Source organism: Haliotis rubra, unplaced genomic scaffold (assembly GCF_003918875.1).
Source record: "Haliotis rubra isolate DU_JTF1 unplaced genomic scaffold, ASM391887v1 Scf1463, whole genome shotgun sequence".
Taxonomy (NCBI): domain Eukaryota; kingdom Metazoa; phylum Mollusca; class Gastropoda; order Lepetellida; family Haliotidae; genus Haliotis; species Haliotis rubra.
This window is the reverse complement of record NW_025765407.1, coordinates 117,219-131,553: the sequence shown is the minus strand read 5'-3', so window position 1 is coordinate 131,553 and position 14,335 is coordinate 117,219. Positions and strand designations below refer to the sequence as shown.

At 38.7% G+C, this 14,335-nt stretch overlaps 1 protein-coding gene across 1 annotated transcript in view; it reads left to right on the top strand.

The window, feature by feature from the left end:
* The first annotated feature begins 1,011 nt into the window (after nt 1-1,011).
* LOC124269678 (scavenger receptor class F member 1-like) overlaps nt 1,012-14,335 on the top strand; it is a 28,572-nt gene continuing 15,248 nt past the window's right edge. Inside the window, exons 1-6 of the mRNA XM_046704711.1 lie at nt 1,012-1,113; nt 10,056-10,095; nt 10,689-10,740; nt 11,159-11,326; nt 12,814-13,467; nt 13,879-13,957. Of these exons, the coding sequence (XP_046560667.1) occupies nt 10,078-10,095; nt 10,689-10,740; nt 11,159-11,326; nt 12,814-13,467; nt 13,879-13,957 (971 nt within the window). The 5' untranslated portion in view covers nt 1,012-1,113; nt 10,056-10,077. The remainder of the gene's footprint in view (nt 1,114-10,055; nt 10,096-10,688; nt 10,741-11,158; nt 11,327-12,813; nt 13,468-13,878; nt 13,958-14,335) is intronic.

The window sequence follows — 14,335 nt, the reverse complement described above, 5'->3', positions numbered from 1 at the left end:
AAGACGGATTAAAGAGCTTCGTAAGAATTTAATACAATTAAAAAAAGAAAGTTTTGACAATATACACAATGTGTTATGTGATAATGGCGTTTTGCTTCCAAACAAGCTGGGGCACCCCGATGTTTTACACCAAAGAGGAGGGAACGCTTCACGCTTCACAACTTATCTGAAACGTGTTGACTCATTCAACCTACTTAAGTGGCTTTCTTTGTAATCTGAATGCTAATATTGAGCCCGGGAGACCGTGTGGCTGTTTCATTTAAGGTTCAGATATTCACTTAGCATAGATGCATACCATGAGTGCCCAAAAGCTCCGATCGTGGGCCCGAATCCCAGATTCGCGGTACTGTGTTTTGTGGGGGTTTCAGTTGGGGGTTTCACGTGGTAAATAGCTATGCCATTGATCACTCTTTGATGTCCTCCCGAGTTAGAAATACATCCATATTACAAACAGAAAATATGCGTTAAACCCAGCTCGCACCTGCCGGTTAGCCGAGTTACAAGTCTGGTATGATCCATCCAACACGTTCTCCCACCTGAAGAAGGGGCAACAACTAGCCCAGAAACGTCCTGAGAAACAAATGAAGAAGTTGCTATCTGTGACTTTTGTCTTCCATCACTACACCAACGTCTAAATGCCTTGAAGAATTTCACGTTCCCCTTGTGTATACTGGTTCTTGTATACGACTTCCTGAAGTGTATGTGACACACTACCTCCCGCACACAGTTTCAAGGTATATATAGCATTATTATTATGTTGCAGGGAACGTGTGAAACCAGGGATTTCACGTAATCCCTAAAAGGGTCAGTGATTTCGTGAAATCTCTGAGACCCCCAGGGATTTCATGTATTCCCTAAACTTTCAAGGGATTTCAAGAAATTACTGAAATGTTAAAACTTCCTTCTTCGTCATAGTGTATAAATGATCCACTTCAGTCGAAAGGTGTTGTACTGTATGTCAGCGTCTGGGGATTCCGTTCAAATTCAAGCCCTATCCAGTAGTGTATAGAGGCAACAAACGGGAACGAGTGGCCAGGAACGCTGCACCTCATTCCAAGTGCGTGGATCGGTGCTCAGGTTGGTGATCTCTGGACTGTCCAATATTCAGAGACGGTAGGTATAGAAATGGAAGACTGCTGAGCGCAGTGTTAAACACGAAACTGCTGAGCGCAGTGTCAAACACGAAACTAACAAACAAAAAATATAAACGACTTCGATCAATGAAGTTATTTTTGGCAGTCATTGTCACGTAAACACGCTGTATACAACTGCATGCTACGACACATTTCCGTTGCAAATGTGCATACATTTTACTTTGTTCATACTTCATTTACAGGTAAGTCGTGTGCCGGATAATCCGAGCAAGACATGAGCGTGTCATCTTGAGTAACCCGCCTTGTTCAACAATTAAACTCCGTTGTGGTTGTGACAGGATTGAATTCATTTACAGGTAGGTCGTGTGCTTCATAAATAACGCGAGAGAATAGGTTCAGGAAGTGTTCTAGTTATAGCGCACACAGCCAAGCCAGGGATAGGTACGAGGTCACAATGTCCTGAAGGATATCTGAGGGACAGCGAGCCCAAACATAGGCGAATTCTCATTTGGTCGGCCACAATACGGGTGATACACAAATGTGAAAGGATAGGACATATTGATCTGAACATAATCATGCTGAGCCATTTATCATGATATGATCTGTCTGTGAACTGTTGAATTAACGGTGAATTTTAACACGATCCTGGGGACCATAGGTTTTTTTACGGTTTGAGGCCATACTACCCACCATAAGTTTAGACTCGCTTAAATCAATCACTATACGTTATGTATGTACATATGGTTACAACGAAGATGAATTTCTCCACTAACTTGGGGGAACCAACTTCAAACCTTTTGCAGATTAATTGCACGAGGATCATGCGTCAAATTGCTGAAAAGCATGTGCAAATATTGTGCATGTGAACAGCTGCGTTTTGGTGTGAAGTTCTGATAAAGAAAATGGCCATTTTTCACCGAGTTTCATCATTTATTGAACACATGACAATAAACCTTTCAACGTCACGAATTTGTTTTGCAATACATCAGCCATGTATAAACAGTACCTTTAAACTGTATGGATTATTTTACAAAATATAGTTCAGAACAGTTGACTGAAGTAAGTGGCTACTTTTACACTAGTAAGTCTAAACTTTTGATCGGGAGCATATATTGACATCATTGAGAGCATGATAACAATGACAATATTAACACTGATCTGACACAAGTCTTAAATCATATAAACTGATATCAGTAACTATTGAGCCAGGTAACTAGCTACGTTCAATGCTGTTATGGATTCTGTTCTGGAGTTGATATAATACTCTACAGCAGTGTATATGCATACATAGTTCAACACACCACCAGTGATTTTGATTTGACGTTTGGTAGATATGTTTTCAGAAACTGTTGGCCAATTCAGCATTGTACTCTAAGTACTAGAAAGACTGATGGTAGAAATGTGTGTATTTTAATTTTGAAAACTTACAACATAGATTTCTCAATAGGTTTGGTGAGTACCCCACCCGATTTAAAATATTCTTCTTTATAATTGTCCTATTCAGACCTGACATTTTTTTAAACAAATACTGTTATAACACACTTGGTTCAATTAATCAGTTTACTGTTTCAAGTTTATTATATCTATTTATGAATTATTTTAAATCTGATAATAAAATACACAGCTTTTAATGTAGATGCAGTTAAGTGATCCTATATCAGAACCAATGGCTGAGCCCTTCATTGAACAATTCTCAAAGGATCTAACATACTGTGTTTTAGTTACTATACTGGACCTTCAGTATATTTCCATATACAAACATGAGAAAATGGGCCCAAACCATTGACGAATCAAATTTGATAAAATAGAGATGCTAATGCTATTGCAAAAATCTGGGCGTTCAGCTCATATATTGTGTGTACGATCTCGTAACAAAAGCGAGCTGAGGCGAATTAATAATGCACATATTGTTGGAAAATAGGTGTCATTTTAACATTTTGTCTATGTGAGACAACTTTCGTGTCTCCAAACTGCTGAAATACGGTTTTCCTTTACAAACAGAGACAATGTTTGACATTTTCGTAACGAATATCTTGATAAAGTATCGATGACAATGCTAAGAAAAATATCAACGACCCGTTCTTGGAATTTTCGATAGTAAATGCCATTGATGTCAGGATAGAGGTGCCTCTTGATACGAAACGTATCTCAATCCTGAGGTCACGATACGCCACGATACTGAATTTCTGCCATTTTGCACACAGCAAGCAGCCAATACCTGGATGGCAAGTTGATACCATAGCTCAACCAGTGCCCCAAATACTAGTTAGCCAATATATAAAACGTTAGGATGCACTGGCTCATTCTCCCCAGATTGTAACATACGATTTAGACTTTGAAAGTCTCAAGATGAAATGCAATTATCAAATGTTTTCTCGGGTTTACAATATCCTCAAGTGTAAGACGTTCAGAATTCAACTTACACCGAAAGTATTCTGTCCCAATACAGACCTATATGTATTACAGGCTTTCATTATGTCTGTGATCGAATCGTGTTCCGCCTTATCTTGAGTCTGATGGGAGAGTGAGGACGGGTCAAATGAGTGTTCATGTTAGTTGTATTCCCTGTATACGAAAGGTGGGCTTTGCATATCACACATACGTTGCGCACCCATTCATTGTATACTGGAAATATTTCCACACAGATGATTTACGCCGCTTTTAGCAATATTCCAGCAATCTCCCAAGCGGGTTCAGCACTTCTATTGGTATCAAGCCGCGGATGTGCGTTTCCATATCATTGATTGACTATGGTCGCTAGCGTGGTCTGGCCTGTTCCAGTCTTATTTGGCGCAATGTATTATTTTAGGCAAAAACGTTAAGCTATTAAGACTTGTTATCAGGGCGGTCATATATTTGTAATATAGCCAAGTAGATTATAAACGGACTTTAGACAAAGTTTTTATATGAGACATTGGTCCAACATCCGTTAAATCTGAACCAAATGAATTGTGTATCGAATTGGGCCAGTGAAGTGATCGCGCAGCATACCCATTGAAACAGTGTGCATAAACTGTGACATGGTGTCTAGGCATGGAACCGGGACTTATTCAAACAGCCACATACACATATGTGCAGGCACGCCTCCATATAAGTGCAGTAATGTTGAACGCGACGTAAAACGCGTTAGCAATGTTCACCTCACCTGTTCAAGGTTATTTGGTGATTAGTATTAGTCAACAAGAAGAGTCTCCTTGTCACCACTCAAACCGCCGCGTTCTGATCCTTGAGCAGTACAGGGTTAAGTAGAGCGGCGTCGGCAATATATGTGTCTTGTTCTGTTGCCGTGAGTCACTCTGTTAGGATATCATGGATCGTCGCTTTGTCAATAGAATAGAAGGACTTAAGCCTGCTTTGCCCGGACGCATGTATTAGGGCCTGTGCACTGTGCAGTTGGAAAAGTGCCGACTGCAGTGAAATGAATATCTTTGCTCGACAAGGGTAGCCAGTCAAATAGTGCAAGCGTAATTTGGGAGGTGTCGGGCCTGGAAAGCCACCTTTCAAAAATGACTATTACCGGGAAGGCCACGTTTCAATTACATGACTGTAGCCGGTAAAGCCACATTTCCAATAGATTAATTAATTAATGGATTACCGTAACCGGTAAAAGAGTGTCTCCATGCATAATATTGTTTTCACAAGAAACGAATAATCTTTCCTACTCACAAGCGTGGTGTTTAGCAGTACCGGTAAAAGACTGTTCCTACGGTTTGTTCCCAGCTAGCTCAAATATGGTTCACTGGATCTCAAAATCAGTCGTGTGTAACGATGCGGTTTATTGACATTTCTATAGCCAATTAAGCTATAGTTCGTATCAGACTTCAGGCCGCCGTTAAGTTTGTTAAGTTCGGTTTGAAGTTGTGTTCTTAAATTTTGTTCAATGTTTCGCAATGTTTTGGATCGGAATGTTTTAAATATTTACTCATTAATGACCAATGATCCCTGATATGTCCTGACCAGGTCAAGTTGCTGTCTAAAATCTAAAGGCTTTTTTTGAGAGTGGAGAAAGTAGTTCAAACTAGTAACCTCTGAGTTGATGTTAATTATTCTTTTCCTTGTTTCATTTGTGCCAAATATTATTGATATTCTTATTTTGTCATGATTGAAGGTTTTTATGAAAGCTTAATCAAGCATTGTGACTTTGTTGTGTTTTTGCTTTATAAATAAAGCGTAAACTCGATCATAAGTAGTTTATTGTTAAAATAAAACATTCTTGCAATAAACATTTCAATACATATCGCAATATATGCTTTCGCATCGCAATATATCGCAATGTGAAAATTCTCTGCAATACCCACCCCTAGTATAAAAAGAGCCTAGAATGCATGATATGATACACAAGTACGAGACATATGCCACGATTAACAGCTGAAGAGAGAGAAAAAGCCATTGGGATGTTGCAGATGGGGTCGACATACAATGCCGTTGCCAACGCCTTCGGATGCCACCATATCACGGTTGTGATCAGAAAAGTATTATGAGGAAACATGTCTTGTTGATTCAAACGGTAACCTGTTTGAATCACTAAGCATGTTTCGACAGCATAGCCGGGAGAGCCACATTCCATGTTCACGCAACCTTAACTATTGCCGGGAGAGCCACATCAATTTTGGCTATCTGTTTCGGAAATGTAACTCTCCCGGACTGTAACCATTTGGGAACGTAGATGTAATGCCTAGACCTTTCTATCCTGATAGGGGCAGAGGGGTAGCTTCGTGGTTAAAGTGTTCGATCGTCACGCTGAAGACCCGGGTTCCATTCCCCACATGGTTACAATGTGTTGATTGTTGATTGAAACATATTTTATTCAATTAAGAAACGGATTGGGCACAAGTTATCCAACTTAAATAAGCCCTCTCCACATAGTTACAAGTGTATATTACAAAAAAGTTCAACAAGAGGCAGACAAAGGGTATAGATATGTACAGACAGAGTTATTTAAATCGTTTAGTGTTATAGATGTAGATATGTACACTTTTAAAAATATTCTGATTTTCACTAAGCGAGAGACCTGCATTGCCATTTAAGATGAGATTAATATCAATACATGCTCTATTATTCACTATATTTTCTAAAGAGGTTAACATTTGTTCTCTTTGAATTATATATAATGGACATTCAAGAAAATAATGAAAAGCATTTTCACAATTATGGCCACACTGACAAAGTGCATCATTTCTAACATTAATTCTGAATAAATCATAATTAAGTGTACTTATCATATATCTTAATCTTGTATGCAAAAATTTAGATTCCTTTTCCCATATGAGAAATATACGGGTGCACATTTTTGTTTCACATGAACTGCAGTTTTAAAAGACACAACAGATTTACAGATTTATCAGTTTCTGATAGCTAAGGGTATGTTATTCCACAGTTTAATTGTTGATGGAAAAAAGGATAGAGTCGAATATCGTAGTCTTGTACAGGGTTGAGTGTAATTACTGGAGTTTCTTAATTCATAATTTGTTCGACTACCTACTACAGGAGGGAGTAAATCATAAAGAAAACTTGGAGCAAGGTCTGTATGTATCTTATAAAATAACGATAATATTTTCACCCTTCTTCTCTCAGATAGTAAATCCCATCCCGTTTCAAAGTATAATGATCTAGAAGAAGCATATCTCTGCAGACCAGTAACTATACGAGCCGCTTCAAGTTGTAACTTTTCTAATCTATTAGATTCTTCAATAGAACACCCGTCCCATACTTCAGATGCGTACTCGAAATGTGGTCTTATGAATACAGTATATATGCTTGACAATGTTGTTCTATTCAGGAGATACTTTAACTTTCGAAATGCTCCAATCATTTTAGAAGTCTTTTTAACAATACTTTCAATATGATGGTGCCAACCCCCATTACATGAAAATGTTAGTCCCAAATGTTTATGAAAGTCAACTGGTTTTACATGACAATTGTCAAATTTCAAATTAATGTCTGTTTGGCCATCTTTCGTCGTAAATAGTATAGCTTCCGTTTTGTGCGGATTATAAGAAATTAGCCAGTCCTTTGCCCAATTACATAATATTTGTAGATTTTCATTCATTATTCTTTCCATCAACTGCTTTTCTTTTGACAAAGCTCCCAGTGACGTGTCGTCAGCGAAAAGCCGAGTTATACAATGTAGTTTATCTGCTATCTCATTTACATACACAATGAAAAGAAAGGGACCTAATACTGATCCCTGTGGAACTCCTGCTTTTAAAACCAAAGGCTTAGATAACGAGCCATGATCAGAAACTGATTGATTGCAACTACTTACATAACTATCAAACCAATCAAGTAACTTTCCACTTACTCCGTACCTCTCCAATTTAAGCATAAGCCCTCTGTGCCAAACTCTATCAAAGGCCTTAGATACATCGCAAAAGACCATACAATAGTGTTCTTTGTTATCGAGTGATATACAGATTTGGTTATAAATTTCAACAAGTTGTTGTACAGTAGAGTGGCCTCTCCGGAATCCACATTGGTATTTATATAACAAATCATTTGACACGAAGTAATTGTAAATATGTTTAAATACAACTCTTTCAAACAGCTTCCCAACACAACTTATAAGTGAAATAGGGCGATAATTTGATACAATTGAGTGATCACCCTTAGGGGCATAACATTTGCATATTTCCATTGGCTAGGATATACTGATAAAGTAAGTGACATGTTAAATAATATGCACAGTACTGGGCTTATAGTCTCGACCGTTTTTCTAAGTAACTGATGACTAATCTGGTCTGGTCCAGCAGCTTTCTTGAGAGGTAGACATTTAATTATGTCGGAGATCTCATTAATTTCTGTTATAATGTTATCTATAACGGCATCCGTGCGCCTGTCAAAATGTGGTGTATATTTGTTATCTGCACCAGTCAGATTAGCTACAGATTCGAAATATTGATTTAACATGTTGGCTTTATCTACATCTTAATAAGCTGATGGACTTTCCTCAATAATACTTCTTTTTAGCGGGAATAGTAGAAGCGGAACCTGACGTCTTGATCAAACTGCGTAATATTTTCCAATATGATGATTTATTTTCTCCATAAAGTTCGAATAAAAACTCATCAAGATTAGAATAAAAATGTTCTTTTGCATAACATTTCATGTTATTAACTTTATTTCGTTTTTTTGTACTTCAAAATATCAGACTCTTTCTGTGTTCTGATGGCTCTTTTCCGTAGTCGATCCCGCTTCGTACTTTCACGTCTAATATTTGAATCATACCATGGTTTGTCATTAGGTCTTATCATCACAATTCTAGAAGGAATACATTGTTTGGTATAATCATTAAAACGTTCATAAAATGCACAGCAAGTATCATCAATATTAGAACAGTCACTAAACAATGACAACCAATCAGTATTGCTAATAAGTGCGTTCAGGTTCTCATAGTCACCATCTTTGTAACACCAGACCTTTCTAGGATATGCAATCTTAGTTGACACATGCACATCTAGGCTGACAAACGTGCCTTTGTGATCACTTATAGTTCTGTCAAAATCGATAACACCACTTTCTGCAACCTCAACATCATCACTGACTATAATTGGATCTAGTAGTGTGTTGGTTGTCCTCGTCACCCTAGTAGCTTCTGTTATATCGTTACATAAGTTATTTCTGTTTAGGATATCTGTTAAATTAAGTTTAGATACAGAAAGTAGATTTTCATTCAAATCACCAACAATAGTAACTTTACTTGAAATTTCTGTTTAGGATATCTGTTAAATTAAGTTTAGATACAGAAAGTAGATTTTCATTCAAATCACCAACAATAGTAACTTTACTTGAAATATCTAAAGCACCTTCGATACTATTATCGAATCTTCCCCAAAAATTACAATGTGTTGAGCCCATTTCTGGTGTACCCTGCGATACTGCAGGAATATTGCTAAAAGCGGCGTAAAACCCAACTCACTCACAATCATGATGGGGAATATCCCGCGTTCCGACAGTATCATGGTCCATCATTTTAGTCTATTACCACATAACAGTCTACGCAAACGTGTTTATGTAAGCTTGTCTTCTAGCATGGGTTTTGACTTTAACAATGTAAGATATTGTCAGGAGAATTGATGGTCACCTTGTTTCCGCGAACAAAAATCTCAACTCAAGACATCTGTGGACAGTATTTTGTCAGTGAACAACGTGTTCAGCACCTAAAACGAGTTCCACGTTCAGAGGGAAGGCAGATGTCAGTGAAAAGGAATATATCCGGTTTATTAGTTGCGTTGTCAGTGAGTGGGTTTGGTTTAGCGTAGCATTGAGCGGTGTGTCAGTTATTTACTACCAATCTAAAGTTTAGACTCACTAGTGTAAATGTGGCCACTTACTTCAGTCAACTGTTCTGAACTAGAACAAAATATTCCATACTGTTTAAAGGTACTGTTTACAGATGAACTGATGTGCTGTAAAACTCGTAAAATTGTTTACTGATGTATTGTAAAATTCGTAACGTTGAAAAGATTTTTGTCATGAGTTCAATAAATGATGCAATTCATCTGTATAAGGTTTGGAGCTGGTTCCCCAAGGTTAGTGGAGAAATTCATCTTCGATGTAACCTCATATATATACATAACATATAGTGAGTGCTTTAAGCGAGTCTAAACTTTTGATGGGTAGTATATAATGTCAGCTTGAGATGAAGTGAGTCGCCCAGATGGGCGAAACCCTCCAGAGGCATAATGGTAAACCTGATACTTTAAATGAATGATAAAGGTTTGCTTCAGTAGTTCAAAGTGGCTTACACAGTCTGATTTGTCTACAGCAGTTTTCTTTGCCGTTCAGTGCCATTTTCATACCTTATGTGGCTGAAGTGGCATAACACTGCTCTCCGAACCTAGCATTAAAGCTGAACATGTGGCAAAACGAGGAAATATTTATGCAGTGCGTACCTGTTACCATCAGTAGCATCTGCTCGTTGCCGTAGTTCAAATCTTGACTGCTCCCCATCCTCCACTCCAGGTCAGTGTCCAGACTCCCGAAGATGGCGATTCTTTCAATGGTAAGAGGCATATGATAACGACATGTATAAATATAATAAAAATAAAATAAATAAACAATAAATATCAAAACGCATACTTCTTTATTACCTTTGTGTTTGAAAGCCAGGGCCTAGATTTCCGAAGCTCTCTTTGCGCTAAGATGGTCGTAAGTGCCATACATTAACATTAACTTACGACTATCTTAGCGCTAAAAGAGCTTCGAAAATCTAGGCCCAGGAGAGAGAGGTAGGCCTTAAACGTTTGCATCACTTAAGCCGAGTTTCCATGTGCGCTTAGTGCGTGATGTGTAGTGCGTAAACAACACTTTATACTAAAAAAAGTAAAAGCCGTTTCCATGCACGCGTAATGCGTAGTGCATGATTTTGCTTACGCTCAAAAGTGTCCGAGTACGCATCATGCAGCAATACGGAGGCCTTAAATAGGGATTCCGAACGGGTTTTCCCAATGTCACGTGGTTTTCATTGCACACATAAGTTGTAAAATGTCAAGGAATATTGTTTCGGAACAATATGGTTATGCTGGTGGATGTCTAAAAAGGATGTCTAAAAAACAACTATTCACCACGTTCTTCTCATGATGTTCTAATTTTCAGGACATGAGAGGAAGGTGGTTCTGGCAGATGATGGCTTTGGTGAATGTGATATGTAAGCATACATTGGTCACAATTTTCTAAACGTTACAACATGCAAAGATACAGTCTCATTCCGTTTTCATATTGTCCTGTATGCTAATGATATTGTAACATCGCCGTTGAAGTGTTCTCTATTTGTGCAGCGTACAATTATTCCACTTTATCAGTCATTCATTGTATACCTGATGATCACCATGTCTTACGTGCGCATATTGCATTAGTATAACTGTGACAGAGGATAATTCCATTAACACATCTTGTGTGGGTCGTGAGCCGCAATATAGTTGTAATATTGATGAATGCGGCATAAAACTAAACTCACTCACTGTGGGTCGTGTTAAAGCAGTATTCAGTGACACATTTTCCGAGATGTTTTCTTTCAAATAAGGGCGTAGAAATAATAATAGTAATAATAATAATAACGATGTCAGGCTCTCAACAACTCTGCCCCGAATCCTGTCTCCAATGTGACAAGTACTTGACATGCCTGAGATGCGTTGATGGGTATTACGGACAGCGGTGCAACTTGGCGTGTGACCCAGCATGTAGAAACGGAAGATGCAGTATCGACGGGTCATGTGATGATAACATTGAAAATGGTTTGTACACATGTTCCTTTTTCCGTGACGTATCAGGAAGTAGCCGTCCGGGCCGCGATTAAAGATATGTTTAAATTAACAGTTAAACTGATAAAATGGTCAGTTATTGGGGATGCATGCCTATATCAGTGAACTGCTGAGGGATTTTTAAAAAAAATATGCTTCCAAATAAGAGGTCAGTTAAAGACATGTAAGTATTTCGTCTAACATGTTGTGACTCGTCAATCTTGCTAAAGGAACGTCACCGAACCACCGTCCTTGGACCCAACTGTAAATAAGGATGTGTATGTATTATATTTATTAAGGAAATACATGTTTAGTAATAAGAATGCCAGCTCCTCGGCAACTGTCTGCAATGTTACAGCCCAACTGTCGGTAATGCATTCTTTTATCATAATCTGTTTCGCAAATCAAAATATCATTTTGAATTAGGGACCAGTTCAAATGTATGTAAACCTTTCGGCCAAGCTTTGTCAAACATGTTTTCAAACATCAACCATTCTACAGCGTACATGTGATTACTGCCCTTCTTTCTTACCACCGAAGTCGTTTGTTTGTTCAGTTCCTTCATTTCACCATACAAATAACAAATAATCCATGTGGTGGTTTAATCAGTATTCTCGCCATGTGGATTATTATAGAAAAGGTCAGCGCAAAGGAATACCCAGTCTTGACTATCCACTCGCTGGTTGTCGTCCTGCCAGCGTGTTTTGGTTACTGACTCAGTGTATGAAATAAGCCAAAAAACCCAGCAAGACATCTGGGCTGGTAACTTCAAAAACTTACCAGCCCAGAAGAGATTTAACCAGTCAGTGACAGTGGGCATGTTATCGGAATATATTTTTTTCACCCGTCCATCTGGCTGGCTAGCTGTAAAATTAGACCTTCCGGCAGAAATCTAGCCCGTCTCGGGCGGTCGGACGGGCCTTATTTCATACACTGTTACTGTGGGTGTGCCGGGAAACGTATCAAAACATTTAACGTAGCGCCTGCTTCTGGATACTCTAATGTTGAAGGCTTAATGTTAATATTCTACAAGGCCATTGTCCTTCAAACAAATGGCGTACGCAGCGCTTAGTAAAAGTAAAAGTAAGTCTCACTACCCTCAGAAATACTATTAATCGCACCATCTGTTTTGTTATGTTAGAATTGTAAATAAACTGCCGGGCATTAGAAGGTACACATTTGCAAATTGGATATGACCCACAAATTACAATCGTTACTAAGCTGAAAGAAGTGACTAAAACATTGCAGACTTAAGGTCCGAAACATACCTAAGATATCTAATATGTGGAAGAACCGTTCACCTTTAGCGCGTATTGGTGGATACTTTCTTTTGTTTTGAAGTTTGGTGGAAAAAACATTGTTGGAAAAAATACTCTCTGTGTGTTCTCTTTTCCCTCACTCTAGATTATCATGTGCTCCTTTCGTGCTCATAATTTCATAATCTTTGGTATGGCATATGTGTAACATCAGTTTGTCCTCAGCTGATCGGAAGATGGGGCGTGTAAGAAGACAGACTCGAGCGAACTGCCACGACACAGCATGCACGTGTTGTGTGTCCAACTACAGGGGCACAAACTGCCAGGTGCCCTGTCCCAACTGTAGAACAAGGTACGTGTCAGGAGTGTGCAACAACTACTGCGAGACTGGTTTCCATGGTGATACCTGTGAAAATATCTGTCCACAAAACTGTGCCCTGGGTAACGCAGGCAAACCTTTATGTAAACAAGCCACGGGTGAATGTTCCAACAATTGTAAGATTGGGTTTTTTGGGACAATGTGCAACAAACCTTGTCCATCTGGTTGTAAAAATGACTTTTGCTTACCAGAAAGAGGCTCTTGTGATGAATGCAATGATAAACGCTATGGTGAAAAATGTGAAAAGGACTGTCATACTTGTAAGGACAGTTGTTACAAAAATGGGACCTGCGTGGGAGGATGTAAAGATGGTTACTACGGTAAACTGTGTAATCTCAGATGTGGAACACCTGATTGTTCTAAAGGCAGCATGTGTCAGCTGTATAAAGTAGACCAACCTAACATATGCTTTACACCGTGTCGGTACGTCCCAGAATCACAAAACGTCACCGAAGACTGTGTGGCTGTTCAACAGCCAGTCCAACATAGTTCAAATGCAGGTAAGTAAAGATTGTTAATCTTCAGTTTTGTATTTACAACTAAAGCTTCACAACAAACTCAGCACAGTGGCGGTGTGTTGTTGGGCCTAGTGTGAATCGTGTTGACGTTACAAACAAAGATTATTTCATCATTTAAAAAAACACGAAGACGATAAAGCGTTAAGTAAAAAATTGACCTGCGGGGCAGTTGGCATCCAATTTCTTTTTGCGACGTTTTGCCTTTACGTGTATTGGTACCCGTGTATTCAACAATGCGACTCAGTGCAGCCTACGACTGGTATCGACTGCAAGATTAATGCTGTTCGTTGAGTTTAGGTAGTTTGTTTGGAAGTAACAAAGACTCTTGAACGATTTGAAAAGTATGATATTGATGCTTGTTTAGTGTACGAACGTTTTTAACTTTGTGCACAGGAACGATTGCTGGAATTGGGGTTGGAATTGGCATCCCCGTCATCGCCGGCATCGTCGGCATCGCCGTTCTGATATGTTTGTAAGTACAGTAATCAACATATTATCAAGCAGAAATATACTGAAGATCAAAAGAAAGTATGCGGTAATGTTTTCAAACTGATAAAAACTTATAATATTCATTATATTTGTCAAACTGATAAAACCCAATTGCCAATATCACAGATCCCACCCAGGATCAGGGCTATGATTTTAAATATTCAGAGAACACGTGATTCATGATATATTTGTACAGTGTACATATGACGCCGGACACACCCTCCATTGACCATCTGACACCCGCTGGTTGTTCTATCGTGATGATCAATATCACAAATATGGATCCCACCCAGCAGGCATTGTTCTGTTGAGGCCCTTGGCTGCAAGAGCGGTAGACGAAGGGACGTAACTCGCGATTTAA